This window comes from Malurus melanocephalus, unplaced genomic scaffold, assembly GCF_030028575.1.
Source record: "Malurus melanocephalus ecotype Western Australia unplaced genomic scaffold, MMel_1.1 scaffold_2, whole genome shotgun sequence".
NCBI classification, from domain to species: Eukaryota; Metazoa; Chordata; class Aves; order Passeriformes; family Maluridae; genus Malurus; species Malurus melanocephalus.
The window spans coordinates 6,549,559-6,564,078 of NW_026623234.1; the positions used below are offsets into that span (position 1 = coordinate 6,549,559).

Below are 14,520 nucleotides of genomic sequence, written 5' to 3' on the forward strand. Positions count from 1 at the left end.
GGAAGGAAGGAAGGAAGGAAGGAAGGAAGGAAGGAAGGAAGGAAGGAAGGAAGGAAGGAAGGAAGGAAGGAAGGAAGGAAGGAAGGAAGGAAACGGTTAGTTCATGGCATCGGTGCACTTTTCTTGTTCAGTAGGTCATCTCCCATTCTAACATCCATTGTCATTTTCATTGTCCTCATTTATGCCATAGGCCTGGAATTAGAAATGTTGAAGAAAACYTTAGTTTTGCAGAAATTATCCAAACAGATAGGCCCCCTGAACAGATTTCTGCTGACAGAAATAATCTTATTTTCCTGTTTGGAAGAAACAGTGTGTTTGTTGCCAGTAAGTGTGAGACATGGCAGCAGGAAGAACTAAAAATGCCTTTCAGCACTGTAGCAGTTAATGGGTGCTCCCAAAGCTGTGATTCCCTGAGCTGAGGCTGAGCTGAAGGCTGAGGGCTGGAATCCTGATTTCTCTGGGTAGAGTGAAAACAGCATCAGCTAATTTGCTTTGGCCAGAATTAGACTATTGCACTGGTTTAAGGTTTATTCCAAACTTTTACCTCCACTCAGGAAAAAAATCTGATGAAATTCGCATCTTGGATCTGTGAGCCCTACTCAAAATCCTATAGATGATAAAAAAAAACCCATAACACTTTCTCTATAAAGAGCTTCTAATGCTCATTAGCAATGACAGATTTCTCTGTACCCTGTCCCAACCCTGGTGYTGAAGATGGATGAGTAAGATCTCAACTATTTGAGGCATGCATAGCAGAGAACATAAGCAATGACTACCGCCCTCAGCTTTGGCTGGGTGTGTCCAAACTGTGGCTTGATGTTTTTAAGATTTCCATTATCCCTTGGAAATTATTTTATAAAGGTCATATTTTGTTTGCTGCACTAAAGCTGGACATTTGCCATAATTAAGCCCTATCTTTGATTTTAATGACACAATATGAGAGGCATCCATCTTTGGCATCTTAACTTCACCAGTATGTTTTTTAAGACCTAACTACATTTTCTGCTGTTTCAACAAATGCTCTTGCAGTGTGTGTTAGAAACTTATACTATCTCATCTGTTWTTTCATGATATTTTGTCTTTGCAGTCTGTAATGCTTCATGATTCTCTTGTGGGTGAACATGGTGGGAGAAGGATGGCATTTACCTTCATGAAAGCACAGCTTTCTGGAGCAGAATGTTGCAGCTGTAATTGCCATCCATAATTAGAAACAGGTTGGCTTAATGTTGCCTAAGACAGCTGTGGTAACTTTGAATGATCTACAAGCCAACCAATGGCCCTGCTAAGGAAAAGGCAGTATGCTTTAAACTTTGAAGCTGGGCAATAGGCCCAGCTCTTGGAACTCTGGAACTTCTTGGAACTTCTCTTGGAAGCTCCAAGAACTTCTGCTGCCTGCCTGAGAGAGCTTGCAGAGGGATTCTTCTTTTTTGGCAACTCAGCTGATGGATGGTACCTCTTGAGTGGGAACAGACATGACCTCCCTTCAGTATCTTAACACTGAGTGGTTTGTGGTTTTTTAGAGTGGGGTTTAATTTCTCAGTGCTGCTTATCTTCCACAACCAATTCTCAGTAAAACCTAGTTTATATCTAGGTTTGTTAAGGTAGGTGTCTAGGTAGGTGTTAAGCGTAACTTTTCACTTGGACTGAAGCTTCTCTCATTACATTTATCTTTGCTGTTTAGTGTCCTGCTGTTGGTGACTTCATTGTGGACTGCAGAAAGTGAATGAACTTGACCAAATCTTTTCAATATAGCCTTCTTTTTCAAAACAGGTTAGAGATTTTAAATAATGCTGGAGACAGTTTTGTCAAGCATTGCTGCAGACTTAGCTTGCTATTTTGTATTTCTTTCCATCACCAACAGTCATTAAGTTCTTCATATGATGCTTTCAGGAATCAGTATTGAGGCCAACTCCCCAAGGGGAGAGGAAGTCTTTGGATGGAAAATAGTGGAAAGATGTGCTGTCACTAAAGGAGTACTTTTATTTTAGTGTCTACCAGTGTGGAATAGCTTTAAAGTTCATGTAGCACTTTGTGCAGTGGAGTTTGCATGGAATGGCTTTAAGTCTATGTTTGAGAAATTAATTTTCCCATGTTGGTACAAATCATAGTTGMTTCACATCAGTGCTCTGCTGGGAGTGGTTGAAATATGTTAAACAGAGCCTGTTCCCCAGGCTCAGCAACTCATTTTACAGCCAGTGAATTCTGGGGTAGAGTCCCATCATTGCTGGAATAGCTGGATTTTGGCTTTTCTTAAAGAGCAGGTTCCAGCCCTTCTCAGATCCTTTGACAATGACTGTACCTCTGAATGTGTCCATCAGCCTGGGGACACAGGAGAGTTTTTAATTGTCCACAAACTGTCTTTAGGTTGAATTTACTGTTGTGCTGTTCAAGCATGCAAGTGGTCCAGAGTCATGCATTCCTTCATCTGGAGAAATGTACTTTCCCTGTGTTAGGTGACTTGATTTCCCTTGCAGCCTCTTCATTAACCAGCTCTCCACRACCCTTTTCTCCCTTCCATTAAGGGTGAGATTTTACAAATATTTAGTGAGCTGATAAAAAAGAACAGACATGGATTTCCTAAGGACAACCACAGCCATTATATCCCTTTTGTGACTGTTTCCATATCTACAGGTCTTGAATTATGTGAAGAAGAATTAGTCCTCATGAGGCTCAGTGCAGCTATCACTGAGAATTGCCAGACACCTTGTGGGTAATGGGATCCCACCTAACAGCGAACATTCCAGGTGATGAACACCTCAACAGCTGTTAAAAATGACAGGATTTGAGGTACCTAGAGCCTGGTCAGACCTGTAGGAGGAGATTTCCCAACTTCCTGGCTGTTAAAAGAACCACTGAGCAACAGTCCTGCTGGTTAAAGGAGCAGCCAGCTAAGAACAGAGTCAGAAGAGTCACAGATTGTAGAGCTGTGGAAGGTCATTTTCTGGTATTAAATACAAGAATATTCTGCTTTTGTATAGGCTTTGTTAAACAATTCCTTTGGTGYTAAAAATTAGCAAGACTAGTGAACTGTTAAATGAGGGACATTAGTGTCCACTGTCATGGAAGTAGCTAATTTCTAGTTTAATTTGATGTGATATTTAGCTGCTATGAAGTATTGGTTGTGTAGGCTGGAGCAGCACTASTCACTTGTTACAGGTTAAGGAATGGCCAGCACTTTGACTTGACTAATCTGGGATGGAAGGTGTGGTGAGCTCTAAGAAAATAGATCATCGATGTTAATCAGGTGGTTTTCCACTGGGAAAAAAAATTGTAGTGTTTTAATCTCTGGTAGCATTTTGTTGRACATTTACTCAAAAAGGCTATTGAAATAACTGAACTGAAAAATACCATGGTGTGGAGAAAAGATTTTGCTTTGATTCAAAATGAAACACAATCTCTTTTTCTCAATGAAATTACCCTTTCCCAACTGTGTGCAGGCTTGAATGAAACATTCATTTGTGACTATTTTTTCTCTTTCTTAAAAACATTGCCATTGGGTTCACTTCTGAAGCAAGGTACTGCTCCAAAATGAAAGTCCYGTTTCTTATTTGTGAGACACTGGTACAAAATGTTTCAATCTTTCTGCAAATCATTTTTTTACCCTGCCACCTCTTAATCCTTTCTCTGTTCCTACTTGCTTTGGACTGAAACTACTTTGTTCAAATTCTCTCCTTCACTCAAATGTTTAGATCATCTTGAAACTGCATTTTTTTTAGTCAGTAAACAAAGACATTTCACTCTCTTCTACCACGCTCATACTGATGCTCTTCAGCATGTGGATATAGCTCTTACTTCTCTCTAGATATTGATGTTGGTGGGAGTTTGGTGGTGAAGTGAAGACTGGCTGTCTTGTTGATGAAATCTCTATTGGCACTTAAAAATTCTCAACCAAACAGGGGCTTTAACTGATGGAGAAGGAAAGAAAAAACCCCAGTATTTTCCAGCTTCTGACACTGCATTACAAACAATGGAGAGTGTGCAAGGGGATCACTGCCTGTTTGGCAGCTGAAAGGCTTTCTTTAACTCAACAAGGGATTGAAGTAACTTGCTCCAAATTGGTGTTTGTTGAGTGAGGCAGTTCTACTTATGTCTGAATATACAGTCACASTAGCACCAGTGCAAATTATGCTTCTGTGAGAAAGGCAGAGCTCTTGCATTTTCAGCATGTTCACTTCAATGATCAGTCATTTACCTGTCATGTGCTGAATATCTTTACTTAGACRGTATGTGGTCACCTCATGTAAGAGCAGTGAGGTCTCTGTCTCTGCGATGGCATGGTATCTTCTGCATAGTTAAGTTTCTTTAATATTAAAACGATGATATTTAAATAGTTTCTCTCGAGTTTGCCAATTGATTTGAAATTTCTGGAACCATGCTGGTAGGGAATTACTTATTCATTCCTTAGTCTTTCTAGAAAGGTAGTCCAGAAATTATAAGTACTCTTTCATTTTCCCCTTTCCCCAAATTCATCAGCTTACCCTGTTTCCAAGTGACAGCTGTATTTAYGGGATGTCTGTTCTGTGGCTCACGGGTGAAATCACCTCTGAAGTTCTCCCCACAGCCCTTGATGCTTGAGGAGGACCACAGTGGTGCAGTGGGGTTGTTGTGATGCTCTCTGAACGGACTGGGTGAACATGGCCTGTTTTTAGTGAAGAGGTGTCCCTGCCATGACACATCACCCTCATTGCACTCTCCCTCACAATCCCAGTGGAGAAGCCCCTGTTGGAGCGCTCTGGGGTAACGATGTGTCCCATCTGCTGCTGCCACCAGCTCAGGTTAGACMCCCACCCTTGGCTGGGTCAGTGTAAAAACACTGGAGTCTTTTCAAATGCTCCCTTGGTGTCATGGGCAGCGCCGGGCATCTGTGGCTGTGTTAGCGAGGCACTTTAGCACCAGAGGAGCTGGGGAAAGACCAGGTATTTGGACAGGGAATGTGGACTCAGGCAGGTAGAAGTGTCCTTGATCGTGTTCAAGGGAAGGGAGGAGGGGCAGTGCTGATATCTTGTTTTATGGGGGGATTTAACAAAGGCAGCGCGCTCGAGGAAGGCTATTCAGGCTGCCATTTCCCCAGCATTTTAAATACCACCCCACTCGGCTCATTATAGCTGGGGATTTTGGCTCTCCCAGGGGGGAGGAGATGTTCTAAATGGGCTGCCAGGGAGGTGGATTTAATGCACTAGGAAGAGCTGGTTTCACCAAGTTAAAAAGCAAAACAAAACCCAATCCTCCATTCCTATTTTTAGTGTTTATGACCAAGTATTTTTGCTTGGTTGCTCATTTTGAAAGGGTTTAGTGAGCCTGCCAGTTGATTGAAAGCTCTGTGGTGTGTGAGCTGGCCTGGCTGGGGAGCCTGCAGTGCATAGCGACGAGGTCGGAGCTGTGCCGGGGGTTTTTTTCCACTGCAGTTTGTTGAAGGGTAACGAAAATGTCCCCGGGGCAAAGGGGATGTTGGCTTTCCAGGTTGTGGTGATTCATCTTGCCTGGATAAGCAGTCTTTCTCCCACTCCTGCATTTTCATCTCCATCTACCTCACCCCTACTTCACCGTGCAACCAAATGCAAAGCCAGCCCCTCTTAGAGTGGGGSTTTTGTTGGGGGTCTCCAGCAGCCRACCCCAAAGAGCTACACAGCCTGGGCAGCATTAGCATTCAGTGCCTGTCCTCCTGGCCAGTTCGTGTTCTATAAATGGGTTTATTCTCGTTATTAGGAGCTATGTCCCCGGCATATGGAGTCCGTGCGGTGCCTGCAGGCAGGTTTCCTTCCTGTTGGTGTTGGTAAGCAGCCCAAGTGCCTCCTGGCAATTAGCAGATCGTTACCCATAATGCAGCACGCAGCCATGCAGCCTGGTGGTTTTTCTGGAGGTCACTCTGACCTAATTCACCCCCAGGAATTGTACAGCGCTGGCATGACTTACCAGTGCATTAACAAGCTGATGCTTCAGTACAAGGTTATTTSAGTGCTTCCACATTATTTTTCTTAGGCAAGAAATAGCCATTTTGTCTAGCGGCCAACAGTGGTTAATAGGGGCCAGTCTGGAAGGAGAGGGAGCCGAGTGCTGTCTGGTTTTGAGATGAGATCTCAGGGTGTGTGGCCTCTCCTTTGGCTTTAAAGCTGGGGGCTGTTTCTGGTCCCCCAGATTGCAAAAGCACAGGGCTCAGTTTGCTGCCCCAGTTCTGCGTTATCACAGCATCTTTGCAATGAAAAGGGCAGTGTGTGTCGGGTGTGCCTGAGTCCCCACTGCTCAGCCTCGGAGGGGAAGACAGAGCCTGTGCCCCAGATCTGCCCCAAACCCAGCCCAAACCCCTGGGAGATATGAAGTGGAGGTGCAGATTTCAGCTTGTCCCGGCAGTTCTGGGAGGCAGGTGTGTCTGGCCAGGGTGGGACACGCACATAGCACCAGCAAACCCTAACAGGGCTCATCCTCCTCCTTTGGGCAAACCTGAGCACAGAGCAGAGGGCCTGGCTGCAGCACCCCCAGCCCACATCAGGGTGTTGTCCCTGGGTAGGGATTTGTGTGCACCCAAGTTAATTGTCGGCCATTTTAGAGGCTTTTAAAATAGGTAACTTTTTTTTCTTTTTTTTTTTTTTTTTTTTTTTTTTTTTAAATTTCTCCCTGCTAAGATATGTATGGCTGGATTGTGCTTGCTGGGAAAGGGGGGGGGGTACACAGAGAGAGGCACACACAAACCTATTGCAGTAAAACTGTTTTAAAACATTTAAAGTTTTAAAACTTTAAAGTGGTTAAAGCTCTCAAGTAGCTTTCCCGTGAGATGTGGGGCATCTGCTACCATGGGGATGGAGTGTGGGGAGTGATTTGACTGACAAACCATTAAGAAGCCCAGAATAACTCACTCCTGGCTTGTCCCTTTGCATGCTTCAGAGGTCACCCCTGAATCCCACCCTGTGGCAGGCAGAGTTACACTGTCCAGAGCTGATGTCYCTGGGTGCCTGTGGGTCTGTGCACACACAGACCCTTCATTTGTTAATGCACATGAGCATTCTGAGCCAAACTTTGCTCTTTATGTACCCTCTGTAACCCAGGATCCTTAATCCTGCTGAAGCTCTTGATGCTTAATAATGTTTCAGAGGAAATTATGCAGCGCTGYAGAGTCAAAGCTGGGAGTGAGTAAAGCTGGTCGGTGGGCTTTCCTCAGGGAATGAAATTTTCTGGCGAGTGTCTGGAGAGGAGGGRTGTTTTGGCAGGAGCTCACTCCTCTGTTTCCCGTGCCCTTGGTGTTTGCATGGCTAAAGGAACAGCAGGGCAGTGCAGCAGGGTGAGCTGCAARTGCCACCTGCACACGCCACCATTTTATAACTTCCCCACGATCTCTGGAGTTAGTTGCTGTCACATACAGGTCTGTCCTGCTTTCAGTTCCCACTGACTCCAATTACACCTGCCAAACTGCAACTGGGACTGAACCACTGCCCTTTGCACAGGGGCTTTATCTGTCCCTTGGGTGAACAATTAAAGTGGGCTCTCTTGTACCGGTGCCAGCTATTTGTGCAATTGCTTGTAATTTATGTAACTTCTTCCGCTGGAACTGGCAGTACTGAGAAGCAAACCACCACCTCCGGAGTGCAGCTGGCCACCAGTCCTGGTGCTAATGCAGCAGAGTGCCCCTTCTCTTTTTGTGGGCTCAGTTTAAGGTCTGTCCATGCCGGCCAGAACAACTATAGGGCCAGAAAATGAAAGAATAGGAACTATAAGCTCTTCTACAGCTGAGTGGTTTCAGAGATCCATCAATTATTAAAGGCATTAATTCTTCCACAATTACTGGCATGTTGTGGCATATTACAATAGAGGAGAGTTGGTCTCTGACCAAATCAGACCGTCCAGACTATTCAGTGAAACCAGAGTCCTTTTGGACTCACTTCTTTAGCAGAATTGGCAGTGCTGGAGCACTTTGGGAGAAACMGCCAGGTTTTCTCACTTTGCTCAGGACATAGAAATTCACAGTGATATTTCCTGTCCTCTTCTGTCTGTTAGTAATAAACCCCAGTGGGGTGGCTATGAATGAGACTTTCTTTTTTGTTTGTATGTTTTCCTTAAGAAGCTGGATTCAGCAGGGTCCTGTGCTGAAGGGGGTGAGACAAGAGCTCCTCACCTGCAGCCTCCAGCATCTACCACTGCCCTGGCCACCAGGAAAGCTGTTGTATTTTTCTGTAATAAAATACTTTAGCTTCTCCATATCATGGAGATAGTGTGGTAGGGGGTCCATAGGCCTTGGATCCTCACCTCACAAACACTTTTGAAGGCTTCTGTTTGTGAGTACTTCCATTTGAGCAGGCAGGCATAAATCCCTACACTGAAACACCTCCACACTGCAAGATGGGAAAGGCCAGCAAAATGCAAAGAGCTCCCCAGCCTCATCCCCTAGGAATGTTTGGTCTTTTTCTRAGATTTGCAGCTCCTTGAGCCCTGGCATTCTGGCAGAGCCAAGCCTTTCAGTGTGCTTGGATATTTGAGTTTTTCCAATCTGTCTGTTGTTGTCACTGCATATCTGTAAGTATGCCTTCTTAGATAGACAAATGTGGGGTAAATATTTAAATCATAACCATAAAATCAGATCACTTATTGGAACTACAAGTTTCCCTTCTTTTGTACAGACAATGATAATAATTCTGTGAAATTATGGCAGTGGCCACAGCAATCCTTATTCAATCTTAGCAGGAGGAAATTATGCATTTTCTTTGCATGTATAGCTTCCATTATTTGGATGGGGCTCCTGTGACATAGGTCATTATATCTTTAATATGTATTTATAGTTGTTTAAAGACCTGAAAGTTTATGGAATAAATTCTGATGCAATATAGCCAGGAGGCCTGTGAGTTTCCATCATGCTATTGATTGAAAAGCCCACCACTACATTGTGAAGATAATGGAAAGAATTGGAAACTGGGTAAAAATTCCTTTTACTCTGTATAAATATTTTCACATTTTTTTTTTTTTAAAAAAGAGTATTTGCTTATTTTTTCCCCCCTCAAGATAATCCCTGCCTTTGTTTGAAAAAGGTTATTGATTGGATTGTTAACTTAAATAGTCTGTGGCGGGTGTGACAGAGCACATGGCTGCAATTAATCTTGCAATGCAGAATCCATTATTGAAAAAGCACTAATGAGCTGTTCTAAGGCCTTCACTGGTCACAGAGCGCCTGGGAGCAGCAGATTGCTCCTGCCCTTTAATGTCAGTTTTGGTCTTTAGTGTTATACAGCCAGTGTAAGCAGAAGAGATTTTTAGATTTTTTTTAAGGTATTTATGTTAAAATTATCTTTCCCAGCAGCCTGCAGTTGTATCAGGTGCAGGASACAAGAAATGGTCTCGGAATGTGCTCAACCCCCCCACTCCTCTGACCAGATGTCTGGTGGACATAGTGTACAATTAAAGGCAGTGGCATGTGAAACACTGATGTCACTATAAAATATGATCTCAGTCTCAGAGTTCAGATCCAGAGGAGAGTTTTGACAAAGATGAGGGAGCTTTCAAAGCTGATCTACACTTTAAAATACTGTTTTAAGACAAAGGGATGAGCTGTTGAAAACCTCATTGCAAGTTTTATTGTCTCTGTTGTTTATAGCTGTGGCAGCGTAGCAGAAGTTTAGGTAGAGAATAGTTATGGTAGATTAGAAACCGTCAATGTTAACACATTGYTTTCTCCTTCAACAGAACTGCTCCCAGGGTGTATTTTAGAGGTCTGTCTATTGACTTCGGTGACACCATAAATATGTGTTACTTCTTTCCCCTATTRGATCTGCAGAGCTGATACAGACTGGTGAGAGTGATCCAGGGTTTCCCAGGGTGGAGCCACCACCTGAATTATTAACTGAGTACTGGCTGCAGACTCTGCTGCACACCTTCGCTGCAGCAAAGGCTGTTCATCACACCATTAGGTGAAATAACACTGTTTCTTCATCTTAACCACACAGTAAGAAGACTTTCTGCCCTCTGACTCGTGTGCTACCACAGTGTCTGAAACTTGAATCACATTCTGGACTGCTCTTTGTGTAAAAGAATATTGTGACCTGAACTAGCCCTATTTTTTTTTTTTTTTTTAGGAAAAGCAAAGGCAATTTGAATTTACCTGTAGTAGCTTGCCACATGCAGCTACAGGGCTTGGTGTTCAGGTATTCCGACACAGAGGAAATGCTAGGAAGTTCTGTGGTACAGAGCAGGGATGGTGTTCACTAACACACCTCAGGAAGTCTTGGACGTGTGAATATTCTCATAGCATGTAAAACACTAGGTTTTGAACAAAAGTAGCAGGGAAAGAGAGATTGTGAAGAAGGAGAGAGCAGGGAGGGAAGGAAAAAGATTTTTAGTATTTTGAGTTTCTAGTGGCATGCTTGCCCTACACTGCAGGGCCTCATCATGATGACAGCCTTAGTAAAAATAATCTTTCCAATAATGTTAGGTTGGGGTCATGGTACTACAAGGAATGTTGCTAAATGTGCAAGAGCATCTGACTTAGAGGCTGAAGAAAGACATTCTTTTTGCCTTACACATGGCATTGCCCCTTGGCTAACAGAGAGCAACCTGCAGCTCTACTCTTGTAGTCACAGTACTTGGAGGGAGARCCTAATGCAATGAATAAACTGGTATGTTTTCAAAAATATTTCTGTATTGTTACTAAAAAGAAACTACGGTGGCCCTGGCTCTACGAATATTTTCTAAGGAATCCTCAGCCCACAAGAGACTGTTTCTTTTAGGCTTGTGGTAGGTGTGGTTCTTAAGCAGCGCTCTGCGATATAGGGTGTATCACTTCAAGGATGAGGCACCACTGATGAGAGTTGCAGCACAGGAGACCTGCAGAGGTGTTTTTGAGGCAAATGAGGAGCAGAATAGTCAGTACTGATAACTAGACCAGAGTAGGAATGGCTCAATGAAGGGACAGAGATAAAGTAGTGAACAGGACCTGACCTTCATATCGTGTAAGAAAGGGAGGGTCTTCAGCTGGAATGTGTACACAGGCAAGTGAGCATGTGAAGATGTGCATGCATTTAGCTGTGATTTATTTCTGTAAGTTTGATTCAATTCTTTCTGTTTCTTTTCAAATATGACTGCAGCTATTTAACTCTCTGATTAATCCACCTCCCTGTATGAGTTGTTTTCTGTGATATATTCCAGCACTGTACAACATTTCTGGAAGCAACTCTCTCCTGTTGGGATGAATTCCTCCCTGATGTGTAGTGTGGCACATTTGTTCTGTTTACTGGTGTTGGAATAAGGTTTGCATTCACTGTAAATCAGATCTAGAAGAACATTTCAGTGTCATGTCAGGTTCTGCTAGTTTGGTAGTATCAGAAAGTATATGTGGTCCTCTCAGCAAGAAAAGCTATCTTGTCATATCTCCTTTTGCATAGTTGCAGTTTCAAGGTCCCCAGAACTTCAGTTGGTCCACTGTAAATCTCAGTAAAATCTGCCACTTGTTTTGTGCTGACACTTCAAGGGCTGCAAAACCCAGTGATCTTCTTAGCCCATCTGAGCTCATCAGTATTGTCAAGATGTTTCTTTGTTCAAAGGCTTAAGAGTGATATGAGCAATTTCATTGATCCCTCCTTTTCTAAATATCTCCTTTATTTTCTATTAAATTTCCTTGTAATAATGCATCCACATTTTTTTGCTGGACAGCCTTAGTTTTTGTATCACAACCATGCAAATAGAACTGGAGAACAAAAATTCCTTTACAGCATTTTGTGTTATCATGGACACATAAAGGAAATATATTCCCTACTACATTATTTTCTTATCCAGCAATTCTCAGCAACTGTTTGCTTCACTAACTGAAAAATACAGAAACTTTTTGTAGGGTGTTGATGGGTGATGTGATGGCAAAGCAAAATATTGCTGGTAGGTCTGGTAATGAAGATGGCACATCTGTGCATAGACATGCCTTTTTCTCCTAGTGTAGAAACAGCCTTTCTTTCTCCACTCTTGAAAAGGCACTCAGGCTGGTGGAAGTGGAAAAGATTTTTTCTAACCCATTGGCTGTAGAACAGCAGATAGAGTAGAGGTGGAAAACCCAGGCAGCTTGTGGTGCCAGTTTGTAGAAGTGGCACGCGGCAATGCTGGATGTGCATAGCTGTGTTTCTAGCTTTTCTACAGATGAGCAGTTGACACTGCCTGCCCTGACTATGCACAATGGTAATGCTTAAGTGTGTCAGAGAGGGATTCTAAATATGGGGCTTTCCAAGAAGGCAGGCAGGAGCTTATTGCAGGTGACTCAGGCAATGTCTCAGCCTGGTAGGGGTGGTTTGGGAGTACAGTACTTTATTTCAGCGGTGTGTTTGTCTTGTTTTGTTTTGCAGAAGGAACACTGATCCTACCTTTGGTTTGTTTGTTTGTTTGTTTGTATTTTCCCCTCCAGAAAGCCCATTGCTGACCCTGCTACTGTGATACCGCTGTTTTGCAAAGCTGAAGTCGACACGCATGTAGGGGCGGGGGTTGTAACTCTGGCAATTTGTCCTTCCTGATTAGATGTGACTGTTCTGCTAGCTTTCCCTTCTTTATTCCTTTCATTTAGTTCATTGTGGGAGTTGGCTTGGGTTTTTTTTTTTTTTTCCTTTTGGTTTCTTGTTTTGATCCTGGAAGGTTAGCTGTGCAATTTGGTTTCTTCTGTGCCAACCAACTTTAGCGGCAGAGCTCTTAAAAAAATTAAAAGCTATATCCTTCCATCCTGTCTTGCGTCTTCTCTGTACGCTACTGCTTCCATTAAGCAAAGTTTACAGAATTGCTCCACCCATTTGGACACCAGGAAGGGAAGCTGTGAAATGGAGAATAACCTGATTTCCACCAGGTCCTTCGTTCCGGTCGAAACGACGCTAATTGAAACTGTTGTCCAATTTCTATTAAGACGGATGGTCTCTCTCTGAAATTGGGTTTGTTTCTGATTTCATTCTTTTTCTTGTTTTCTTAAAAAAAAAAATCCCCACAAAAACCAACTCAAAGCCAAACCATTTTTAAGAGCTCTGAATAAAACTGCTTTGCCAATGGGGAATGGGTGGAGATGACTCTGATTTTCTCTTGTGCCCGGCAGCGAAAGGGTTAATGCCTGCTTTCCTCTTTGGTATCTGTTAGTTGCAGCCCATGTTGTGATCAGTCCATGTCCATGTGTGTTTTGTTCCCAAATTTAATACCGGTTAATGAACAAGGAGTAAGTGAGCCTTAACAATGACCGTTGTTTCCGATCTTCCTCAGGACACCCGACCTGCCTGCAGTTCACCACAAACATGACTGAGGCTGTTAAAACCTATCAGTGGCAATGCATTGAGTGCAAATCCTGCAGCCTTTGTGGGACCTCAGAGAACGATGTGAGTCCATTTACCTTTTCAYGCAAATATGCATCACTGCAAGCTGCTGCCGTGCCCACCCTTGAGAAGCATGTGGCGATGGGGTGGGTCGGTGTTTTGCTGCTGCTTCTGTGTGTCTCCAAGGAGGAGCCACCCCAAAAGCAAAGATGGGCTTCTCCCCAGTGTCCCCCGTCAGTCACTGGTCTCTGCTGAAATTGCCACGGGTATCATATAGGGCTGTTTAAGATGCTGATACTTGCGGTTTGTGTGCTTATTCAATAGAAATTAGCTGGGGACATGAATTCCTGTCGCAGGGAGCTGCAAGAGAGTAGTGTTTGCAGTATGATAGTCAGAAGCAGATGCGAATACGTGATTACCCAAGAGATGGCAAGTGTGTTTCTTCCGTCCCTGATTTTCTTTACTTTCTTGGCATGATTTCTTAACCTTAATTACAAGAGTTGGGAAACATGAAACCATTTGAACTGGGATGGTTAGACCTCACCTAATCACCTATTCCAGTGATTTCCAGAGCCTGCAGCTGAGCAATGTCCTCTCTGTGGGATTTGCAGTTAAAATCTGACGCTAAGGGTCCTTGGTGGCCCGTGAGAAACTTGGAGAATTGGCAGTGACTGAAGAACTTTGGAGGTGATTAGCCAACACTATATTCCCTACAGCAGAATAAATTTGAAGCCTGAGATTTTGTTTTTCCTTCAGCACAAAAAAAGGAAATCTGAAACCAGGGAGCTGTTCTGCCTTAGGAATCACAGGATACTTCAGAGCAGCTTCTTTCACCCCAAGTACATGAAAGAGCTGCAGACCACATGGTGGGGTCATGTAGTTTCCATCTGTTTCACAAAAACTTGACTCAGCTGAGTTTTGGAGAAYGGTGGAAGTCTGAAGTTTCCTCTGAAGGAACGGGATCAGCTCATGGTGACACTGGAGCCCAGCAAAGCCTCTCCTCATCTCTCAGTGCAAYGTATCCCTGGCATAACAGCTTTTACTCCTGCTTTATGAGGCCATCTTGGAAAGGAAGCCCTCCACTTGTCACAGTGATTTTCTAGTTAGAAACTGAGCTGCCTTTGTGTTGAGAGAGGCTTTCTGCAGCTTCTCAGAAATATGGTGGTTGATCATGGATGAACAAATGTGATGCTTGTAGGCTTTAGAATCCCAGCAGTCTTTGTCTCTGTTGTTGCAGCTCTGCATTCCCAGATGAGCATTGCTGGTTACCATACTTATG

At 43.5% G+C, this 14,520-nt stretch overlaps 1 protein-coding gene across 5 annotated transcripts in view; it reads left to right on the top strand.

The window, feature by feature from the left end:
* The window catches only part of DPF3 (double PHD fingers 3), a 169,244-nt gene that overhangs the window by 153,099 nt on the left and 1,625 nt on the right, over positions 1-14,520 (top strand). For all 5 annotated transcript variants that reach the window (XM_057366639.1, XM_057366629.1, XM_057366655.1 and 2 more), the window contains one exon: positions 13,192-13,304. In XM_057366639.1, coding sequence (XP_057222622.1) covers positions 13,192-13,304 — 113 coding nt within the window. The remainder of the gene's footprint in view (positions 1-13,191; positions 13,305-14,520) is intronic.